Genomic DNA, 18,647 nt, shown 5'->3' with positions numbered 1-18,647 from the left:
CCGCACGACAGGGGGAGGAGGGGGTATAGGGTGGGAGTTGAAAGGGTGTGTGTGAGAGGGTGGTTTATATTGCATCACAAATGTGAGGTATTTTGTTTTGTGAGTATATGATATTGTGGCAAATGCTCAATAAAAACATTATTCCAAAAAAAAAAAAAAAATCAGTACAGTGTGAAGGGAATCCTTGCATGGACGCTACATATGGCCATAATTTGCCCAGAACCATTGCTGAGGCTTTGCCCAATAAACCCCACAACCCAAGGTCACTGTACACTGCAACAAATTCATTTAGTCTCATGTTGAGTCTTGTTAGTTACCAGCCAGAAAGGAGCTGAAACTGTGAGATACAGGAATATAAGTAAAGCGTAGGAGCAGATGGATTTTAAATAACAAGAGGTGTAGGGACTATTTTGTCCGTTGCGTGGATCGAGTTGCGCCGTGCGTTACACAACCGCGCTCAGTGGTCAGGCTGGTTCCTTCCAGAGTCATGACTGGTATGTGCGCTATGTGTGTGGAAGCCATATCCAGTCACAGCATATAAGTCTGGAGGCCCCCAGCTCCCGTCACAGCACCACCGGAAGACCAGGCCTCAGCCACTTTTCACTCACACTGCTTTAACCTTAACGTGCCATAGACCTCTGTGTCACCCACCCTGCCTTAGTCCTTAGCTCTGAATAGCTGGGGAATTGATTTACTCGCATGTTCACAGTCCATCTGATGGAAATTTACTTACTATTTCTTTAAAACAAAGTAAAGAAATCTACCAGTAGGATGAGACAATCCTACGTGTTTCCAATGTGAATCAACTTCTAGCCAGAATTTTCTTGATCAGGCGTCATTTTCTTCATTCTGGTGCTCTGATCTGCAAAATCTGCCTAATCTTACCTAAACTGTCTGACTGCCTTGGATTCCAGGCATTGAATGCAACAAACTCCCCCACACAAGTCATAGCTTTTGTATTGAGATGTGTATTTTGTGTGATACTTGATGATTTTCCCTGTTCTTTGGGAAGAAGGAATGGTAGTCCTGTTTTCATGCCTTTGTTTTGAGTTTTATCACCTCATGTGCTTCACCAGGGTTTACTGAGATCATACCGGTCCCACTTTAATTCTGTCTTTGTTTATAAAGGAATGCGCCAAATTTTTTAAGTTCCTAGCACTTAACGGGTAATCTGACTAATGAATGAATCGCCCTAAAACTTGGTGAAGAGAGGCGGTAAAGAGCCTGACCGTTGTTGTTTCTTGATGAGTTCCTGAACGCCTCGTAGAACTTGGAGAGGTAGAGGACCATCAGGAGTTTGTCCGGCTCCGGCTGCCTGGCCATCTCCTTCCCCAGGGTCACCGGCTGGATGCCAAACTCTCGCTCGGCCACGTCAAACGCCAACTGGTTGTTCCCCGCCACATCCTCCTCGTTCAGGGAGTCGTAGTCACTGACAAAGAAAGAAGGTGAGAGTAAGAGGGGAGTAGCGCTTTATTTTATGGGTTTATATCGACCGACTATTGCTAGAAACATCTTTCACACTCCTGGAATGGTAGGATGGAACGATCATAAGGGGGAATGGAGCAGTTTTCACCTTAACAATTTCCATAAAATTCAACAGCTTTCATTTTGCATGTTTATCCTTTCAGAATGAGATATTTCATCAAGAGATTAACCTTGGTAGATGAATCAGCTATTTCAACAGCATGCACTGCACTGACTCATCAATTTCCTGACTTTATAAAGAGTGATAAAGTGCTGTGACGGAAAGATCCAATCATCTCAATATGAGGAATATGAGGTGAATCATATGTGTGGAGTCACGGCTAAGTGGATGGGGACAATGTGTGTGTGTGTGTGTGTGTGTGTGTGTGTGTGTGTGTGTGTGTGTGTGTCCAGACAATGAGCCCTTAATAAAGGGATGATGTCACTCCAACCACGCTCTCTGACAACGTTCATATTTGCTTTCTCAGTTGAGTGCTAGCAGACGTTATAGGCCGAGTGTGACAGATCAAACAAACTTCAGCTCAACAGGAGGCCAAGCTGAACTCTCCTCAGGCTGAACTATTTGTTTTGTCTACTTCAAGAGCCTGGCTCTGAATGAACAAAATCAGTGACAAGTTCATCTGTGGTTCCCGAGTAGACACAGGATCAGTGTGCTTGAAAGGATGTGTAACATCAGAGGCCATCTCTTCATTATTTACACCCAAAAGCTAAAAGGTTTTGCAGGCTGTAGACTGACATTAAAATGATCGACACACCAGTGTATCTCTGTTAGCCCCTTTCCACCAACAAGAACCTGGTGCTGGTTTGGTGCTGGTGCTGGAGCCAGTTCGAAGTTGGTTCAACTTGCAAACCTTCTAAGATCCGGTTTGCTTTTCTGCAGGCTAGAGCTGACTAGAGGGCAACACCATTATATCACTGTACACGTCTCTGCTTTTCCAGCAATGCATCTTGACTGCAACTGTCCCGGCACAGTGAGCCGGATGGGACGGGATAACAATGTCCCAATTGCGGCTAAGCTGCAGCCACCAGTCAGAGAAGGCTGCCTCCGTCCTGCAGGCAGAATACTGGAGAGCTGCCTGCTGTGTTCATGGAACAAAAACACTGCAAAATGTGAGTAAAAGCAGAGTTTGACTTAATCTTTCAACAAGCAGGAGTTAAACTAGGTTAGCTGAATAGCCTGATGCTTCACGACTGTTTTGCTGTGACTAACACTCAGGTTTTCGCTGATGTTTTACACTATTCAGTGGCCACTCCGCTGTTGGACACACTGATCTGATCAATAATCCCACCTCCAGCCTCAGACATAAGGTTCCTAGTTGTAGACTAGCACAGACTCACTGCCACTGTGGAACCAGTTTCTCTGGCCGAGGGCCAGATGTTTGGCTGTGGAGACGCAAAGAACTGGCTCAAAATTAGGCCCTGGCTCTGATTCAGCCCTCAGAGTGGCTTGGTGGAAAAGGTGTGTGTGCGTCTCAGTACATTCAGTACTCAAACCAGAACTGTCCCTCTCCTACTTCCAATAACTGTTTCTTCATTTCCCTTTTTTTACGGACACCCACAAGGAGAGCGACGCACCAACAGCACATAGCCTGACAGTGAGGAACAGGGTGACAAGAACAACAATGTCACGGTTCTCTTTTTTTTTTTTTTTTTTTGGTCACAGCAACCTGTGATGCTAGAGTTTGAGCAGGGCTGATGCATGATCTCTGAGATGAACCGAATGAGTTCTGCAATATCATATAACCACTTCTTATAATTATTATAAATGACAATTTCAGTTTTCTTTTTTACTACACAGGGATCCAGGTATTGTTTACTCATGTCTTCCAAATAATTTGTAGCTATTTACAAGTACTCATTATAGCATTGTAGTTAATTGATGAGTGCTACAAGTGTTTTTTAGTATTTATCTACAGCTACTTCTTCATGTGTTTTATCTATTTAGGTTTCTAGTACCTACTTAGGTATCTACTATCTGTGCTTACTGTAAAAGGAAGTGTTCCTCAAACTTTTTCATTTTCAAAATTAATTCTTGAACACGCACATGTGTCCTTCTCAAACAGCCTTTACTCGACAAAACAGAAACAGCTTTCAAAAAGTTCTACTTCTCTCTATTTCTTCTATATCTGAGCTATCCATTGGCTGTCCACAGAGAGGGCTGGTCTGGACAGGTTTCTGCTGACTGGTGACTCAAGTCACCACAAAACTCAACACGAAGCTGGCCAGACCAGATCAGTTAACAACGCCATGAAATTTCCATATTTCCATACACCATATGGGTGTGTCTTTGTGTTTCAGCCTTGTTAGTAATGTTTGTGTGTGTGTCTGACAGCTATAATTTTGGGAACAAATTTCAGGCTAAAAACCAGTTCACTGGGGTTGGCTTGTCCAAGACATGGACTCTGATTTTTGGATCAGTGGTTAGGGTCAGACAAGTAGTGGTTATGGTTAGGGGTAGGGTCTATGTCCCCAAAACTGACCTGAGATAATGTATGTGTGTGTGTGTGTGTGTGTCTTACATGAGCTCAGGCCTCTGGCGGTGTATAAGAGCGCAGAGGGCCAGTCCGTTCCTCCAGGAGGAGGTGAGGTCGGTGACGTCAACTCCTCTGTAGCCCTCAGTTTGCTTCTGACACCAAGTCAGCAGGCGGCCTGGACGGACCTCTGAATCTGCAACAGAGCAGAGGCACAAGACTCAGGGCCTGTGGAGCTTTCTTCTCCTGTCCTTTCCTTTCCTTTTGAGAATCATCTAGAGTCAGATTTTCAATTTTTTTGATTGAATGCTGAAGGCTTCTGTAAAGCAGAGGGAACTATGGTACAGTAGACGAAGAGTGCTAAAATATTCACTTTTTCTACTTCATGGTGAAACTTGAAAAATGTCGTGAGACACAAGTTCAGTACAACATATGGGGACAAAATGTAAAAAAGGCCATGTCCTGTTTTGGGTCGCAAACCATTGTTTAGCCAGCACTGTTATTGAGAGTAGAACAAACTAGTTATCTAAGGCAAGTTGCTGCCAGTCTGTCTTGTATTACTTTACACTTACACTATATTGTTTTACACTGCCTACTCAACCCAGTAATGACTAAAACCATATCTTCTTAGCTTAGCGGTGTGTAAGAGCACAGAGGGCCAGTCTGTTTTTAAACAGCCTTCATTAGCTGTCAGTACTTGCTGTTTTTTTTTATTTTTTTAATTTTTTTATCTTTTTTATTTTTCACTTAATTTGAACTGCGCAAGTTAACTCTAGTAAATCTTGTACCTCTTGTATTGCTTTCCTGTACTTTTGCACTTTTGAATTGCAAATCATGTACCTACCTAAAACTCTACACTGTACCGAATAATGCAATTTGTGCGGGTCAGGGGCTCTTTAAGGTGCAGTGAATTACTACATCTATAAAATAGTAGAAGAATGAACACTGTATGCAAAGAAAATGCAACTTGATGGTTTTATATACTTTATGTAGCTATAATCAGGGAGGAGCAGCAGTGACACTGACTGTTCAATATTGAATATTCAATAAAAGGCCAATACATCAGTCTACCTGTAGTGCAGATCACAGACAGGTCAGCGCATGTCTGTGTGAGGCATCGTGTTTGACCCTGATGTGCTGTAATGTAATCCACCTGTATTGTCTGCAGCGAGGTGTGTCAGCCTGTGGCAGCAATAAGGGTTGTGTTTCCCCTCAGGAGGGGCTGCCGGTGCATTCACTAAGAGGACAGTCGAGTTTTTTTTTTTTTGTTCCAGTGCACCATATTCACTAGCTCACTGTGACTTGTTGCAGCACGTTCCTGCTCTCCGTTCAAGCCGTTTAAGACACAACATGATACGCTACATTGCTGAAGGGGTGTTGAGCAGTTTATTTAAACAGCGACTGTACCGAGCGTCTCATTTTAACTTTTAAAAACATCAAAGAAAGCTGCAATGAAATGTTAATGGGATGTGTGGATGCATGCGATCCCAGTGGTGATTCATAGGCGGATCACGTTACCATTACAACATGACAGGGAGCACGGAGACCAGAATACTATCCTGTCTGAGTAGTTGGCAGCAATCTTCAATGTCCCTTCTTTGTCTCAAGATATTTAATGTGTCTTTAATTTAAATATATAAATAAATAATATACAGTCATATACACAAATAAACATCGTTCAGTCCTGTGGACCTTTGTAAATTCCTTAATTTCATTTGAAGTGGCTGAACACTATATTGAATACTACAGTGAGAAAAATATTTCTAAAGGCCAGTGCCGATTCATGTATTTATGGAATAGAGCATTAAATATTTAATATTCCAAAATTTTGAATTTGTACATTTGAATATTTTATTCCTACTCTTTATTTTCTCAGATACATTGCTGTCTTTAATTGAAGAACTCTTCTGTGAACAATTAAATAAAATGTGCAACAAGGCAAGAATCCACTGTAGAGTTTACACACTTGTCCCTTTGAGCCAAGTTTGGCAGTGAATGCCATCTGAAGTCTGAATGTAAACATAGTCACTCGCTCACTGCCGGCGGCCTCATTGTCTAATAATTAGGGACAGAGTCAGACAGCAGATTACACAGGGCGCTGTTAATGAGGATTAACAGAAACCATTCACTCATGACTACATCACTGCCAATATTCCCTGTCATGTTGTCTCATGCCTGGTTGCCAAACAACAGAATACAGCTCATCTATTCAAAGAGAAGAGCCGCTGTTGGAGTGTAGTCGTGTTTTACATGGTTTTATATGAGTTATTCATTTGTTATATCACACACACACACTCGACCACACACATAGATGCAAAAAATGTGTGTGGTGTGAGCTGTGTGAGCTCTATGGCATGTCACTTTGAAAAAGGTATAGGTGTTCTTCCATAAAATCATAATCCAATTAACTTGTGATTTTTAATGTGAGTAAAATCACTGAAAAACAACCAGTATCGACTTCATTGTGCATTATTTCAATGCACTTTATGAAAGCACTTTACTGATCAATTTTTGAGCTTGGATGATTAACATGAGCGGTGAAAGCAGATTTTGGTGGTTTCATTAGTGCCATTCACTCCATGGCTGATGGCTGTGGTGGAGTTTGAGGGTAAGGGGGTACGTGGGGGGAAAAAGAACATTTAAGGATTCAGTCAGCATCTCACCTCTCCTGGTGAGGTTGACGGATCTACGTGTGGGACCTCCTCTCTCTAGGTGACACGTGTCCTGTTGGCCATCTATGAACAGGTGGCGTACCTAAGAGACAGAGGAGAAGAGAGACGAGACAGAAGACAGAAAGACAGGTGCAAAAATGACTGACTGTTGTAGTTTTATTGTAGATAACATTCAGTAATGCTCTAAGCAAAAGTGAACAGTGTGATAAGCCAGATTTGTTTCCAATGGTAGGTTACAATCACACAGTAAACTGTCTTGTCTTCAGTCTCTACTCCAAAACAAGTTGGAGATAAGATTGGAGGGTTTTAATCCCAAAACAACAGGCAGGTTTCAATGGGACAACATGCGAAATGCAGGCCTAGGTGCTGGACTGACCTGGTGTGGGCGAACACAGCTGGAGTTGAGGTTGGGGTAGCGGGTTGCAGGGTCAATGGTGTACTGCTCAAAGTTTTTACTGATGTTCTCTGTGGTGGTCTGAGGCAGCAGCCGATAAATACTTTCCCTAGAGAAGGATAAAATAGATGCAAGGGGTTCAGGATATTCTGGTCTTATAAAAAAAAACTACAGGTAATACGCTGTATCTGTTTTTCCTTTAAGCGCTGAGGTACGTTGAAGACAGTTTCAGACACGCTCAAATCATTAGTTTGAGCAATGGGTTGTATCGTCCTCTAGCTACATTTGAGCATTGGACATTCAAGCTCCAATAGCACCAAATATCTGTACTGAGATATGAGAATGCAAGTCTTGGGTCTCCTCTAACAGAACTGTGGAGGCTGTCTGTTTGGAGTGAGAATGTCCTCCAAACCAACAACAGGAAACATCTCCAGAAAACAAAAACAAGGTTTTATGGGTATAGGGACAGAGATGTTCATGTCTGATAGGCAGCACTTCTTCGTGTTTAGTAGCCTCATAGCAACACAAAATCAAGTCTGAGCTGACCCATTTTTCAGCTACTTCTTCATGTGTTTTCACAGGTATGATCATCAGAGGTCAATTACAGCAAAGAATGTAGGCTGCAAGGACTGGAATCAGATTTGTTTTGACTCTCCCTCCTGCTGACAAGATCTCAGACTTGGCAGGATGACAGGACAGCACAACTCTGTCCAAAAAAATGAGCTACTTGAGAGTCCATGTGACTTTCGTTTACAAGCCTTGGTTGGCTTGCAATTGGACAGGCTGCCGCATTTTTGGATTTGGGATTGTTTTGGTTCAAAGTAAACTTCTCCTTTCTGGCCCAGACTAAATAAAACAAACAGTAGGTGTGATTACTCTATTCAATCATTTTGTTAACATTGCTCTCATTTCAGACAGTATCTATGGGGCTGGGCAAAATATCCGTATATCAATACGATGTGAGTCTAAATATCGTCTGGGATTTTTGATATTGTAATATTGTAATATGTTATAAGTTTTGTCTTCTCCTGGTTTTAAAGGCTGATTACAGTAGAGATGCAGTTTTCTTAACTCAAACTGTTCCAGTCATTCTAATACTTGTCTGTAGCTGCTTGTTCATGATATTCAAATAAATAACTAACCACAAATCTCATATGTAAATCTATTATAAAATCACCAATAGCCATCCCTGCAATTTCATCACAATATGAATATTGAGGGGGGCCTAACAATGGCCAACCTTGGATGGTTTAACATTTGCTTAACCTTGTATTTTAAAACCCATTACTTCCAATGGCATGCATGAACTGATTCATGTTACAATGAGCAAACTGTGCATGCAGTGCTGCATATAGCTTGGTGGACTTGTGTCCAACATGTTGTGACATAACACTGCATGTCTAGTATAAGCAAAAAGAGAACTAGTCAAGCAAGGAATGAATGAAGAGGTTAAGGAAAAACTGATTCTTGAAACAGAATTTCCTTTAGTCTGAAACTGTTTGAGAGCCTCAACAGAGAAGCGCTTGCCTAGAGCTTTCTAACCAAGTGTCTAACCAAATGAGCATGCCACATATGTTTGAACAGGCAGATTTACAATCTCTGGCCAATAAATTTTCAGCTGCACAGGCCAAGATAACGAGCTAATATTGGATTTTTCCCCACTTGTTGAAAACTCCACTTGAACTGCCTAAACAAGAGTTGCTGTGCCACACAGTGACTGCTGAGCACAGAGGTATGTGCGCTAAAAAAAGCTCTATCCAAGTGAAATGTCACTCACTGCTTCTCCTGTTTCTCCACAGCATTCAGAACTCATTCTGCTCGCTACTGGCTTCATCTGTTCCTCCCCTCCTTTTCCCATGCTTCTCTCACCCTCATTTCTCCCATTTTTTTAAACTTTAAGGGCCCTATCAAAAACACAGAAACAGACACACACATACACACCTCTCAGCTAGTATCTCCAGAGGGCTCCTGCCCTGCGCCCAGCCCCTCACCATCCAGGCTGTGTCAAAGGCTGCCAGAAAACCCCGAGCACAACCTGTACCCATCGGCCAGAAAGGCTGCGAGTAGAACACATGATATCAGTGTTAATGCATGCAACCTGAGCCCAGGTCAGAATTTCAAACACGCCCCCCCATCACACACAAAACACTTCGTACCTCCAGCAGACTGTCTCCCACCAGGGCGACGAGTAGCTGATGCCCGTGTTTCTCCCTGATCAGGGCGGCGTTCTCTGATGCGTACATGCAGGTGAAGTCAAACATGGCCACGTCAGGCTGGCCGTAGTGGTTGATGGCGTAGTCCAAGGATGGAAGCTGGTAGTTGGTGCCAAAGTCGGCTGCCTCTCGTGCGTAGGAGAGCAATGCTTCCTGGTTGACGTTGTCGTTACTGAGCAGGCGCTCGGTTTCTATGTAGTCCTGGGTGAAGTCAGAAGTGGAGGTACAGGAGTTTTAGGTACAGTGTGGGATAAACCAGGAAGAAACAACCTGATAGTACTTTCACAAAAAATGGTAAATACAATGCGTGCACGATATTGCATTTTTGTCGATACTCAATATGCTGATCTTTCCCAACTCTTTTGGCTGATTACCGATGCCAATATATGCACAGATTAATTTTGCATCTAATTGCAGAGAACATCAAATCTCTCCTGTTGTGGAATTAACATATTATTATACTAACTCTTTTCGTGATGGCCCACTGGCAGATGCAGATATAAAATACATTGCTTTTAAAAGTGTACACATTCACTGGGCAAAATAAGAAAACCACTTCAACTTAGGTTATGTAAAACATGGCATATTTTTATGTAACTTTTTCTTTCAAACAAAACTGTAACTTTCACACATCGGCATGTCATATCGGCAGAAATTTTCATTTTGGGCCGATGCCAATATTTCATTTTAATGCCAATATTGGCTGATACAAATGACGTGCTGATATTATCGGGCATCCCATCTTTTATATTGGCATTCATTTATATGGTAAAAATGTTATTTTGGGATCAGTGATGGTTTACTTCCCTACCTCTGACTATTTAGGAGGCAGAAGAAAAAGATGCAACGTTGGTTTTATTGGCCTATCACAAGTGGCTTCATTCTCATTTAAGGTAAAAGTCATGTGGAACAATTTAGCAGGCAAAACATAACTTAGATATTTTGCAGTGAAAACATCTGTGTCTACTAATGTGTTCTAGACCCAACAAAGGTCTGAGAGGCACAAAGTTTTGCCTCATAAATAAACTGCCTACCATGTAGACAAGTGTGTGGGTTTACTTCCTTCAGAAACTGAACTCTGAACACCATGAACGAGCCAATCAGACAACCAACGCCACCTTGTTTCGATTCTCTAATTGTAGTGTGAGATGCATCATTACTCATCAAAAGCTGTCATCTGAGACACTGAGCATGATCAACAGACAGGCGAACAAAAGACGACAGACCAGGAGCCCTCACCACGATGAAAAAACACAAAGAACAGGCATAAGGTTTTCACCTGAAGAAGCACACGCTGGCCAAACCAAGCATGCGGTTTTGTTGAATCTGTGAGCTATTATGAGGGATGGAGGCTTTGAAGCCTTGCCCATGTGCAAACACACACACACACACACACACACACACACACACACACACACACACACACACACACAACTGAGGCAATGAGATATCACTACGCACGAACGGGAAATGTGAGATGAGAATGAGACCACTGAGGACAGGTCAGTGCATGGCTTCAACACGTGTGCATGTGTGTGTGACAGAGTGAAGAGTGGAGTGTGAGGGAAAACGTCTGTGTTTGTGCCTCTGTGTACGTCCTCCTGCGCGCGCATGTGTGTGTGCGTGTATGCATGTGTGTGTGTGTGTGTGTGTTCAGATAATTGTCCTGGCAAGAGCTGGGTGAGAGGGTTAGCAGCAGTCTACTTAATATGATCCAGTTTGTGTCCTGACGGCATAATAATAACCTCATTTATCCTGTCTAATCTCTGTAGAGGACATGGACTCCCACCAAGAGGCAACCTTTGACTCATGGAGAGAGAGTGTATGTGTGTGTGTGTATGAGCGTCTGTGTAAGAGAGTGTGAGTGAAAGCAAGTGTTTGATTAGAGCCCCGTTTCATTAACATCCCCTATGGAGGCCCATCATTCACTGCCAAAGTACTGACTGCCCTGGTGTGCCCTCGCCTGTGCATACACACACACACACACACACACACACACATTCCTACCAACCCAAAAACACTTTGACTCTCTGTGCTAATCCCATATGTCTTGCACAGGGGAGATTTACTCTTGTTCACTGCGAGGGGCTGAGAGCTGGCCCTTTAGCCCAACAAGGAACAATGGCGCGGCTTTAAATCCTGCAATCCAAACTTTGAGTGTGTGTGTGTGCGAGAGTGTGTGAGGCATGTCACGGGAACTGATACTTCAGTACCAAGTCCATGCCAATAGTCCAAAAATACGATGGTACCTGTTTTTCCTATGGCACCGTAGGTACTACATGTACCAGATGTATTTATTGAGATTTAGTATTTATTTCGATTTGGCCTTCACTGGGGGGGTGTGGGGGGGTTACATATTCTTCTGGAACTGACAGGGGCAGCATACGTTATGATTTATGCTTGTTCAAGTGTGTGCCAGAGAAGAGACAAAAACGTGAAATACGGCAGCTCTGCCATGGTTTGTCCAAAAGAAACACAGCAAGAATCGCGTGTGGAGGGATTTTGCGCTTGAGGCCGAAGCTCAGGGGATAATAATAAATTCACAAAACAAAATATGCAAACGGTGCCATCGAAGCTTCCCGTTAAATTTAAATTTTCTAATTGCATAAACCTACTCATTATTCTCATATTTTTTACAGGTCTCTGCTGGATACTGCAGTTGAAATTCTGCGTAATCCAAAAGTTGTTTTTTAAGCACAGCTGACTTATTGTTTGTTTTAAACACTTGAGGGCTTAAATGCTTGAATGTTCGACAGATTTTTATAAAGGGGTGTATGTTGAAGTGGATGGGATTTTTTCTTTTCTTTTTGTTCTTATGGAAACGGGTATAGAGAATCGTGGAAATTCACTGGTATTGGAATCAACTACTGAATTACTGTTATCATGACATAATGTGTGTGTATGTGTGTGTGTGTGCGTGTGTATACTCACGTTTATGATGACCCCTTTGTCCAGCAGACTCTGCTTTTTCGCCGTCATGACAAAGTAGTGAGTGTGGTCTTTGTAGTAAACGATGTTCTCCAAGTCAATTCCTGAAAACACACGCAGCGACGGCTCAAGTTACTCGTTTTGCTCCGAGAGTGAATAACTGGAGAGGCAGAAGCAAAAACAGAGGGCGCTGCACATTGTGTAACTCTAACAGGGACTATTTCTAAAAAAAGGAGACTGTAAACTATGTTTGGCCGGTGCCCGCACGCATAGCTGAGATAGAGATAATGTCATTCTATACATACAGGTCTGACGTCGAGCGGCTCATGACCTTTGATCGCCTAGACCTCAGGCCCTGTTCACGTTTGGTTTTAATGTCCGTCTTGGGTGATCCCATCATAAGTGGCCGGCTCATCACTATCCACATCTGGCGTTATTATGTCTCAAATGTATTACCACACTGATTCTTGGGAATTTGGATAAATCATGTCCCACTAAGAAAAATGCTATTTCTGTTGGAAATTTACAACATTTTAATGAATAAAAAGAATCAAGGGCATAATCAGGGGGTCCTTTGCACATTTGTAAGGTTCTTTTATAGGTTTATTTTTAATTTGTATTAATTTAATGATTATATGTTAGCCCATGGCCTACAAAATCAGCTGTCCTCGGATAGGAGATAATCACTTCAACTTGATTAAAACAACAAAAAGTAATAATTTCATTGAATAATATATTTACCACATGAAAGAGTACATCATAATATGTATTAAAAACTACAAGCGATGAGTTTGAACAATATTTACTATTATTTTGTGGTTGCTCAAAATGTGTCCCACATATTCGTCACCACCGTCAGATATTTATTTTAAAAAAAAAGTTTGAAAAAAGTCTGAAAAATGCTTATAACAGTGCTCAGGATTGTTATTTTTTGTACCAAATAGTTAAATAAAGTTGTTAAGCAAGAAGCCATTGACTTGAGTGGTATAAATTTTGGAAATGTATGTTTTAATGAGGCCACTGTCACCACCGTCAGATTAGTGTCACCACTGTCAGAGGCAGTTATATTTGTTTTAAATGAATATGCTTACAATATGTTTCTTTGGTGCTGTTGAGTTATTGAACTAATAGTTTCTTTTAATACAAAAATATGTTTTTGAAATAAAAAAAAACATTACGGTGACGGTGTTGACAAAAACAAAGTAGCCTAATAACTGGAAAAACGGCTATTTTATGGAAAAAATGCAAAATATGAAGGTTGCACCGGTACATTGCTGAACAGCCAAGACCTTGGCCTATAATGATATACCTTCAGATTTTGTAATTTAACTCACTTTTTTATTTTTCAAAATTAAAACCTGTTTTATCCAAATTCCCAAGAATCAGTGACCACTGACCATTTCTAAGAGGATGCTGACCTTACTTCCTCCTCACCTCTATATTCCACGAGTGATCGGATCAAAATGCATCTCCAAGATGCACTGCACCCCCTTTCACGCCTGTACTTAGAGCTGTCCACTTATGATGACCCAAGACGCGTGCTCAAGCTAAATCTGAATGGGGTTTTCTGGGTCACCTGTCTCCTCCCTGAGCTCGAGGAAGAACTTTTGGTTGAAGATGAAGGCCACGCCGCTAATCTCCTCCACTTTGGCCTCCGCTGTTGTGTTCCTGTTGACAAAGTTGGCTGTTATGGCGATGGCCAACTTCCCCCGAAACTCCTTGCGACTGAAACCTGCAGGGAGGGGGAAAGGTATACATTATCTTGAAAATTTAAAGCTGCAGAGGAAAATCAAGCACAAGGTTTAGCTGTTGAAAACGAGAGGAAAAGGAAATCTGGAAGGAGGTCATGGCCCCCGTTCCTCAACAGTTTTAACCTGGTTATACACCTCAAGAGATCTGTGACCCTCCCAGCTGCAGTAGCTCTTGACATAAAGTGAATTTCTCACAGGTCAAGTGCGCAAAATCCTCTTGAGACGGCTGTTTACCATCGCTGCAGTCAATTAAGAGTTAGCAAACAGTCCCAGTCCATTTATGTCCTACCATACACACTGACAAACATGAGAATACACAGCTGGACACACACACACACACATCCACAGACGCCCCCACGTACTCCCTACTTAGCCTCCATTGAATGCTATGTCAACAGGAAATGCATTACCAAGCAGCTGAAAGCGGCATTGCAACACCTCTCCTTATTTCCAGTAAAAACAATAAATAATGCTCTTTTTTGTATGCTCCAAAAGGCAATTTGAGAAAATTAAAAATTGGCGATGCGCCAGAATTTTATATCTCAGGAACAGAAGGTCACAGAGACACGGGATGAAGACAACAAAAAAACCTGGTGGAACTTTTTTTTTGGGCATGCATGTCTCTCCTCCTTCCTCACCATCTAATGTGTTCCTGCGTCCGTCGGCTCCGATCACCACGTCAAAGTCAAACTCTGACACCTGATGGCTGGAGGGCCGGATCTCTGCTCGCCACCCTGGACCTGAGGAGACACACCGAAACCCTGCTGGACACAACGCAGTCTGCACAACAATTCTTTGATTATGTTGTTGATTATGACGTGCACAGTGGAAGGACAAAGGGATGAAAGGGAATTCTGGGTGATGTGTGGTTAAGGTTATAGAATAGATTCAAATGTTAGAGACAGTCTGTATCTGGGCCCACTGAGCTGCTTTTAACCTGCTGACCTGAGGAGGGGTGCTTCTAGTGATAAGAATGAAAATAAGAAAACGTCTCTTGTCCTGCAGCTGCTCATATCATCAGCATATCATCTTATTTCTTTACGCGTCATCATGAAATTTGATCCGATTAGGAAGTCGTTTGCCTTTTCGTAATGAATTTAATGCTGTCATTTGACTGTGCAAGTGACCCTGACTTACCACTGTACTTGCTTAAACTTATACAGCCTTGCATACTAATGAGATCATATCAGGCTAGTCACTGCTAACGTCATCAAGAAATCATTTAGAGCTCTTTCAACGGCCGCTTGCTGTTCTATTAATGGACTGGCTTAGTGCTGCACACACTTTGCTATAAATGACAGCACCCCAAATGTATTACTGTAGTGCTTCTAAGAAACTTCCAAACACTAGGACTTCCATCTATATAGTTTAATGTGCAAGGCTGCAAGGGGTTTTGTGTGTGTGTGTCAGAGGATTTCTGTCTCCCTGTGTGTGACTGTCACTCATCACCCTTTAACATACAGATAGAGATTAACATGAGGGGAAAGATAGTTACACATGCAAACCCAGGACACACACACACTGTCCGCTGTTGGACTCACTGTCCTCATGTTGCTCCTCTGGTGGCTCCACAAGTTTGATAAACTCTATGTTGACATGAATCTCCACTCCCAGAATCAAACACACCTTCAGCAACATCAGCTGGAGCTGACGGATACCTGGAATGGACACACACGTACACACACACACACACACACACACACACACACACACACACACACACACACACACACACACACGCACAGGAAGAAAGGCTTACTGGCAATGAACTGGAACTGAATATTTGCTTACAGGCAAATATTCAAACCTGCATGCTGGACTTAAGCCTTGTTTTAGGTTTTGCTAAGCGATGATACTCTTTAGTCAGCTTCACATTCACATGAGGTTACACACACTGACCCCTGCGAGCAGTTTGAGTGAGTGTATCTGTTCATCCGACGATTTCCAGATAACTTTGGAGATGTTCCGTCACAATCCCAACATTATGCGGGAAATAACTCAAAAACATGTCAATACCAATACAACTCCTGAATATCCAGACTAGAAAACATCATAGGTGTATCGACAGTGAAATTGTACCAGCACAGCAGAGCTGAAGAGTTACATACCTATATACAAATCCATTTACTCAAATCTATCTTATCTTAAAACACAGTAGGTCAGTAGCTGATATTTTTGAGCAGCAGTTGTGGGAGGAGGACATGGTTGGCTGCGTGGCTGATACAACAGTTTAGGGTTCGTGCTTGAGAGGAGATATTAATATGTGACACAGTTGCTAAGGCTGGACAAGAAGACGGAGCCAACGGAAACAGCCCACCAGGGAGATACTGACTGAAGAAACAAACTTGTGAACTGGGCTACTGGAAAAACTCTTCTCATGAGTTAGAGACACGCTGCCAGGAAATACTGCCCCCATCATACCACAATGTTAAATATAAAGCTGAAAGGAAAGTAATATTGTGTGTGACACCCTTGTGAGTGACATTTATCTGCACAGTAGTGATTTGACAGACGGCATTTACATTTATGGCCTCGGTGTATTTTGCATGTCGCATGTCAAAGCAGGAATCAGAATGACAGACAGAGCACTGCTTGACGTTTTTGGTTTTGTCAAAACAACAGGTACGTGATGCCAAAGCGGTAAGAATAATTTCTCTGATGCTTGAAAAAAAGAAGAGGAAATGATGGCTGAAGGGAGTAAGAGACTGCAGCTCTAATCGCTCTGCATCATAATAGTTGTGTAGAGGGGCTGTGTGATAGATGAGCATTGGGCTGCTTCTGGAAACAGGATGCAGTCTTCAGCCATGAGCCGATCAAATTTCACAGGAAATGCATCTGAGTTTTAACACGTACAGTATCATGAAAGAGTAAGGAAAAAAAAAACAACAACAGCACGCTGCCACACTGTGACTGGTAAAATTGAAAATGTACAATCACATGCTGTTCCTTCAAAAAGTAAGTAACTAACCATCTCTCTCCACATTTAGTGGGGCTTCGGCCTGGTTTAAAATTATTTAAATTAGTTCAATAGACAGAATTGCAACGTCTGTTCACAATAACTTCTGTGTAGAAAACCTGTGTGTCACGGATGTAAAAGTTCAAGAAAAGAGGCGTGAAAGAACAAGTAACAGCTGAGATGTCATCTCTCAAGAGAAAATGGTGAAATCTCGTGTTGTGTTTGGGGGTGTGGGGTAACGGTAAAGAGTGGAGAGGACTGTAGATTCTTCAGATTTCAATCTAAGAAGAGAAAACCTGCTCCTTAAAAAACTACAGATCTTAAAACTAGCAGTTCTTCTAAATTTTGTCAACACTGAGGTTTCCGAATCCTTCATTTTCCTGCGTTACCTCCATCACAGTGGCCATCACATGCTGCTGTAAGGTTTACAAGTTAACACTCACTGATGTGGTCGATGGAGCCGGCGCAGAACTTTCCGTAGAATTTCTTGGCTCCGAGGCCCCTGAGGTCGTGGATGGTGTAGGGCCACAGGTGGAGCACGTTGTTCCTGGAGAAGGTGTCTCTCTTCTCAATCACCACCACCTTACAGCCCAGCAAGGCCAGCTCAATGGCGGTCCGCAGACCACACGGACCCCCGCCGATAATCAGGCACTGAGCAGATGATTAACGATGGAGGATGGAGGAAAAGAGAGGAATATGAAGGATAAGGGGGGAAAGATGAAAGACGAGGAGGTAGCAATGGAGGATAAGGGAGTAGAGATGTAGGATGATGGGGTAGTGATGTAGGATTGGGGATGTTGGATAAGGAGAACAGATGCAGGTCAACGGGGTGGAGACGTAGGTTAAGGGGGTATCGACGCAGGATGATGGGGTAGTGATGTAGTTTAATGGGCAGAGACCGGATTAATGAGTAGAGATGAAGGACAAGTGGGTAGAGACGGAGAATAAGAGATGTAGGATAAAGGGAAAAATGTGGGATAAAAAGGCAAACACGCATGATAAGGGGGTGGGACAAGGGATGCAGGATAAGGGGAAGAGATGTGAGAAAGGGATGTAATATACAAGGGAAAAGATGCAGGATAAGGGGTAATGATGGAGGATAAGGGGTAGCGATGGAAGCAAAAGAAGACAGTTAAGAGAGAGAGAGAGAGACAGGCAAACAAACAGTTAAAAAAAAGCTCATCATCACCATAATGCCTGAAAACAAGCCACAGATTACACAGGAAGAGTGTAAGTTATAGTGTCAAAGGGATTCAAGGCAGTTATGGTGGAATATCATATTTTTTTTAGGGTGTTACTGCAGTAGGAGTCTTCTGAAAAGAGGAAGAGCCTGGTAATATAATCCCAGAGGAGGCTTCATATCCTCTCCCATTCATACTGTTAAACCTAACTCTTACTAAAAAGGTCAGTATGCTGTCATCGACTGCAGGTCAGTGCCACAGACGTGTGAGAGTAATAATAACCATTAGCCCAGGGATGAAAATACACGCCCTGTCATATCGCATCATAGTTCTGAATAATTTATTAACAATGCCGTGTGGTCTCAGTTTCATGCACGGCTGCTGTTACAGTCTGCATGATGATGATTTCTCTCAGGAGAAGACATCCAGAAGCTGGCCAAAGGTGTGCTGGCAGTTGTTAGCAGAGACAAGCCAATCATTAAAACGAATAAGGGAGAGCGGCACCTTTAACATCCACCACAAAACTGTCTCGTCTAGAAAATAAAGAATAATAAACAGCATTTTCTCTTCCTCTGTATTCTAGCCATTTTAATTTA

At 42.5% G+C, this 18,647-nt stretch overlaps 1 protein-coding gene across 2 annotated transcripts in view; it reads right to left on the bottom strand.

The window, feature by feature from the left end:
* The window catches only part of mical2b (microtubule associated monooxygenase, calponin and LIM domain containing 2b), a 64,190-nt gene that overhangs the window by 24,550 nt on the left and 20,993 nt on the right, over positions 1–18,647 (bottom strand). For both annotated transcript variants that reach the window (XM_030053707.1, XM_030053708.1), the window contains exons 3-13: positions 17,314–17,521; positions 15,456–15,572; positions 14,553–14,654; positions 13,740–13,895; positions 12,167–12,267; positions 9,179–9,436; positions 8,964–9,079; positions 7,005–7,131; positions 6,620–6,710; positions 4,005–4,152; positions 1,230–1,429 (exon numbers count right to left, since the gene is read on the bottom strand). In XM_030053707.1, coding sequence (XP_029909567.1) covers positions 1,230–1,429; positions 4,005–4,152; positions 6,620–6,710; positions 7,005–7,131; positions 8,964–9,079; positions 9,179–9,436; positions 12,167–12,267; positions 13,740–13,895; positions 14,553–14,654; positions 15,456–15,572; positions 17,314–17,521 — 1,624 coding nt within the window. The remainder of the gene's footprint in view (positions 1–1,229; positions 1,430–4,004; positions 4,153–6,619; positions 6,711–7,004; positions 7,132–8,963; positions 9,080–9,178; positions 9,437–12,166; positions 12,268–13,739; positions 13,896–14,552; positions 14,655–15,455; positions 15,573–17,313; positions 17,522–18,647) is intronic.

This window comes from Myripristis murdjan, chromosome 6 (assembly GCF_902150065.1).
Source record: "Myripristis murdjan chromosome 6, fMyrMur1.1, whole genome shotgun sequence".
Lineage (NCBI taxonomy): Eukaryota > Metazoa > Chordata > Actinopteri > Holocentriformes > Holocentridae > Myripristis > Myripristis murdjan.
Note: the sequence above shows the minus strand (reverse complement) of the source record. Positions and strands in the feature narration are given on the sequence as shown.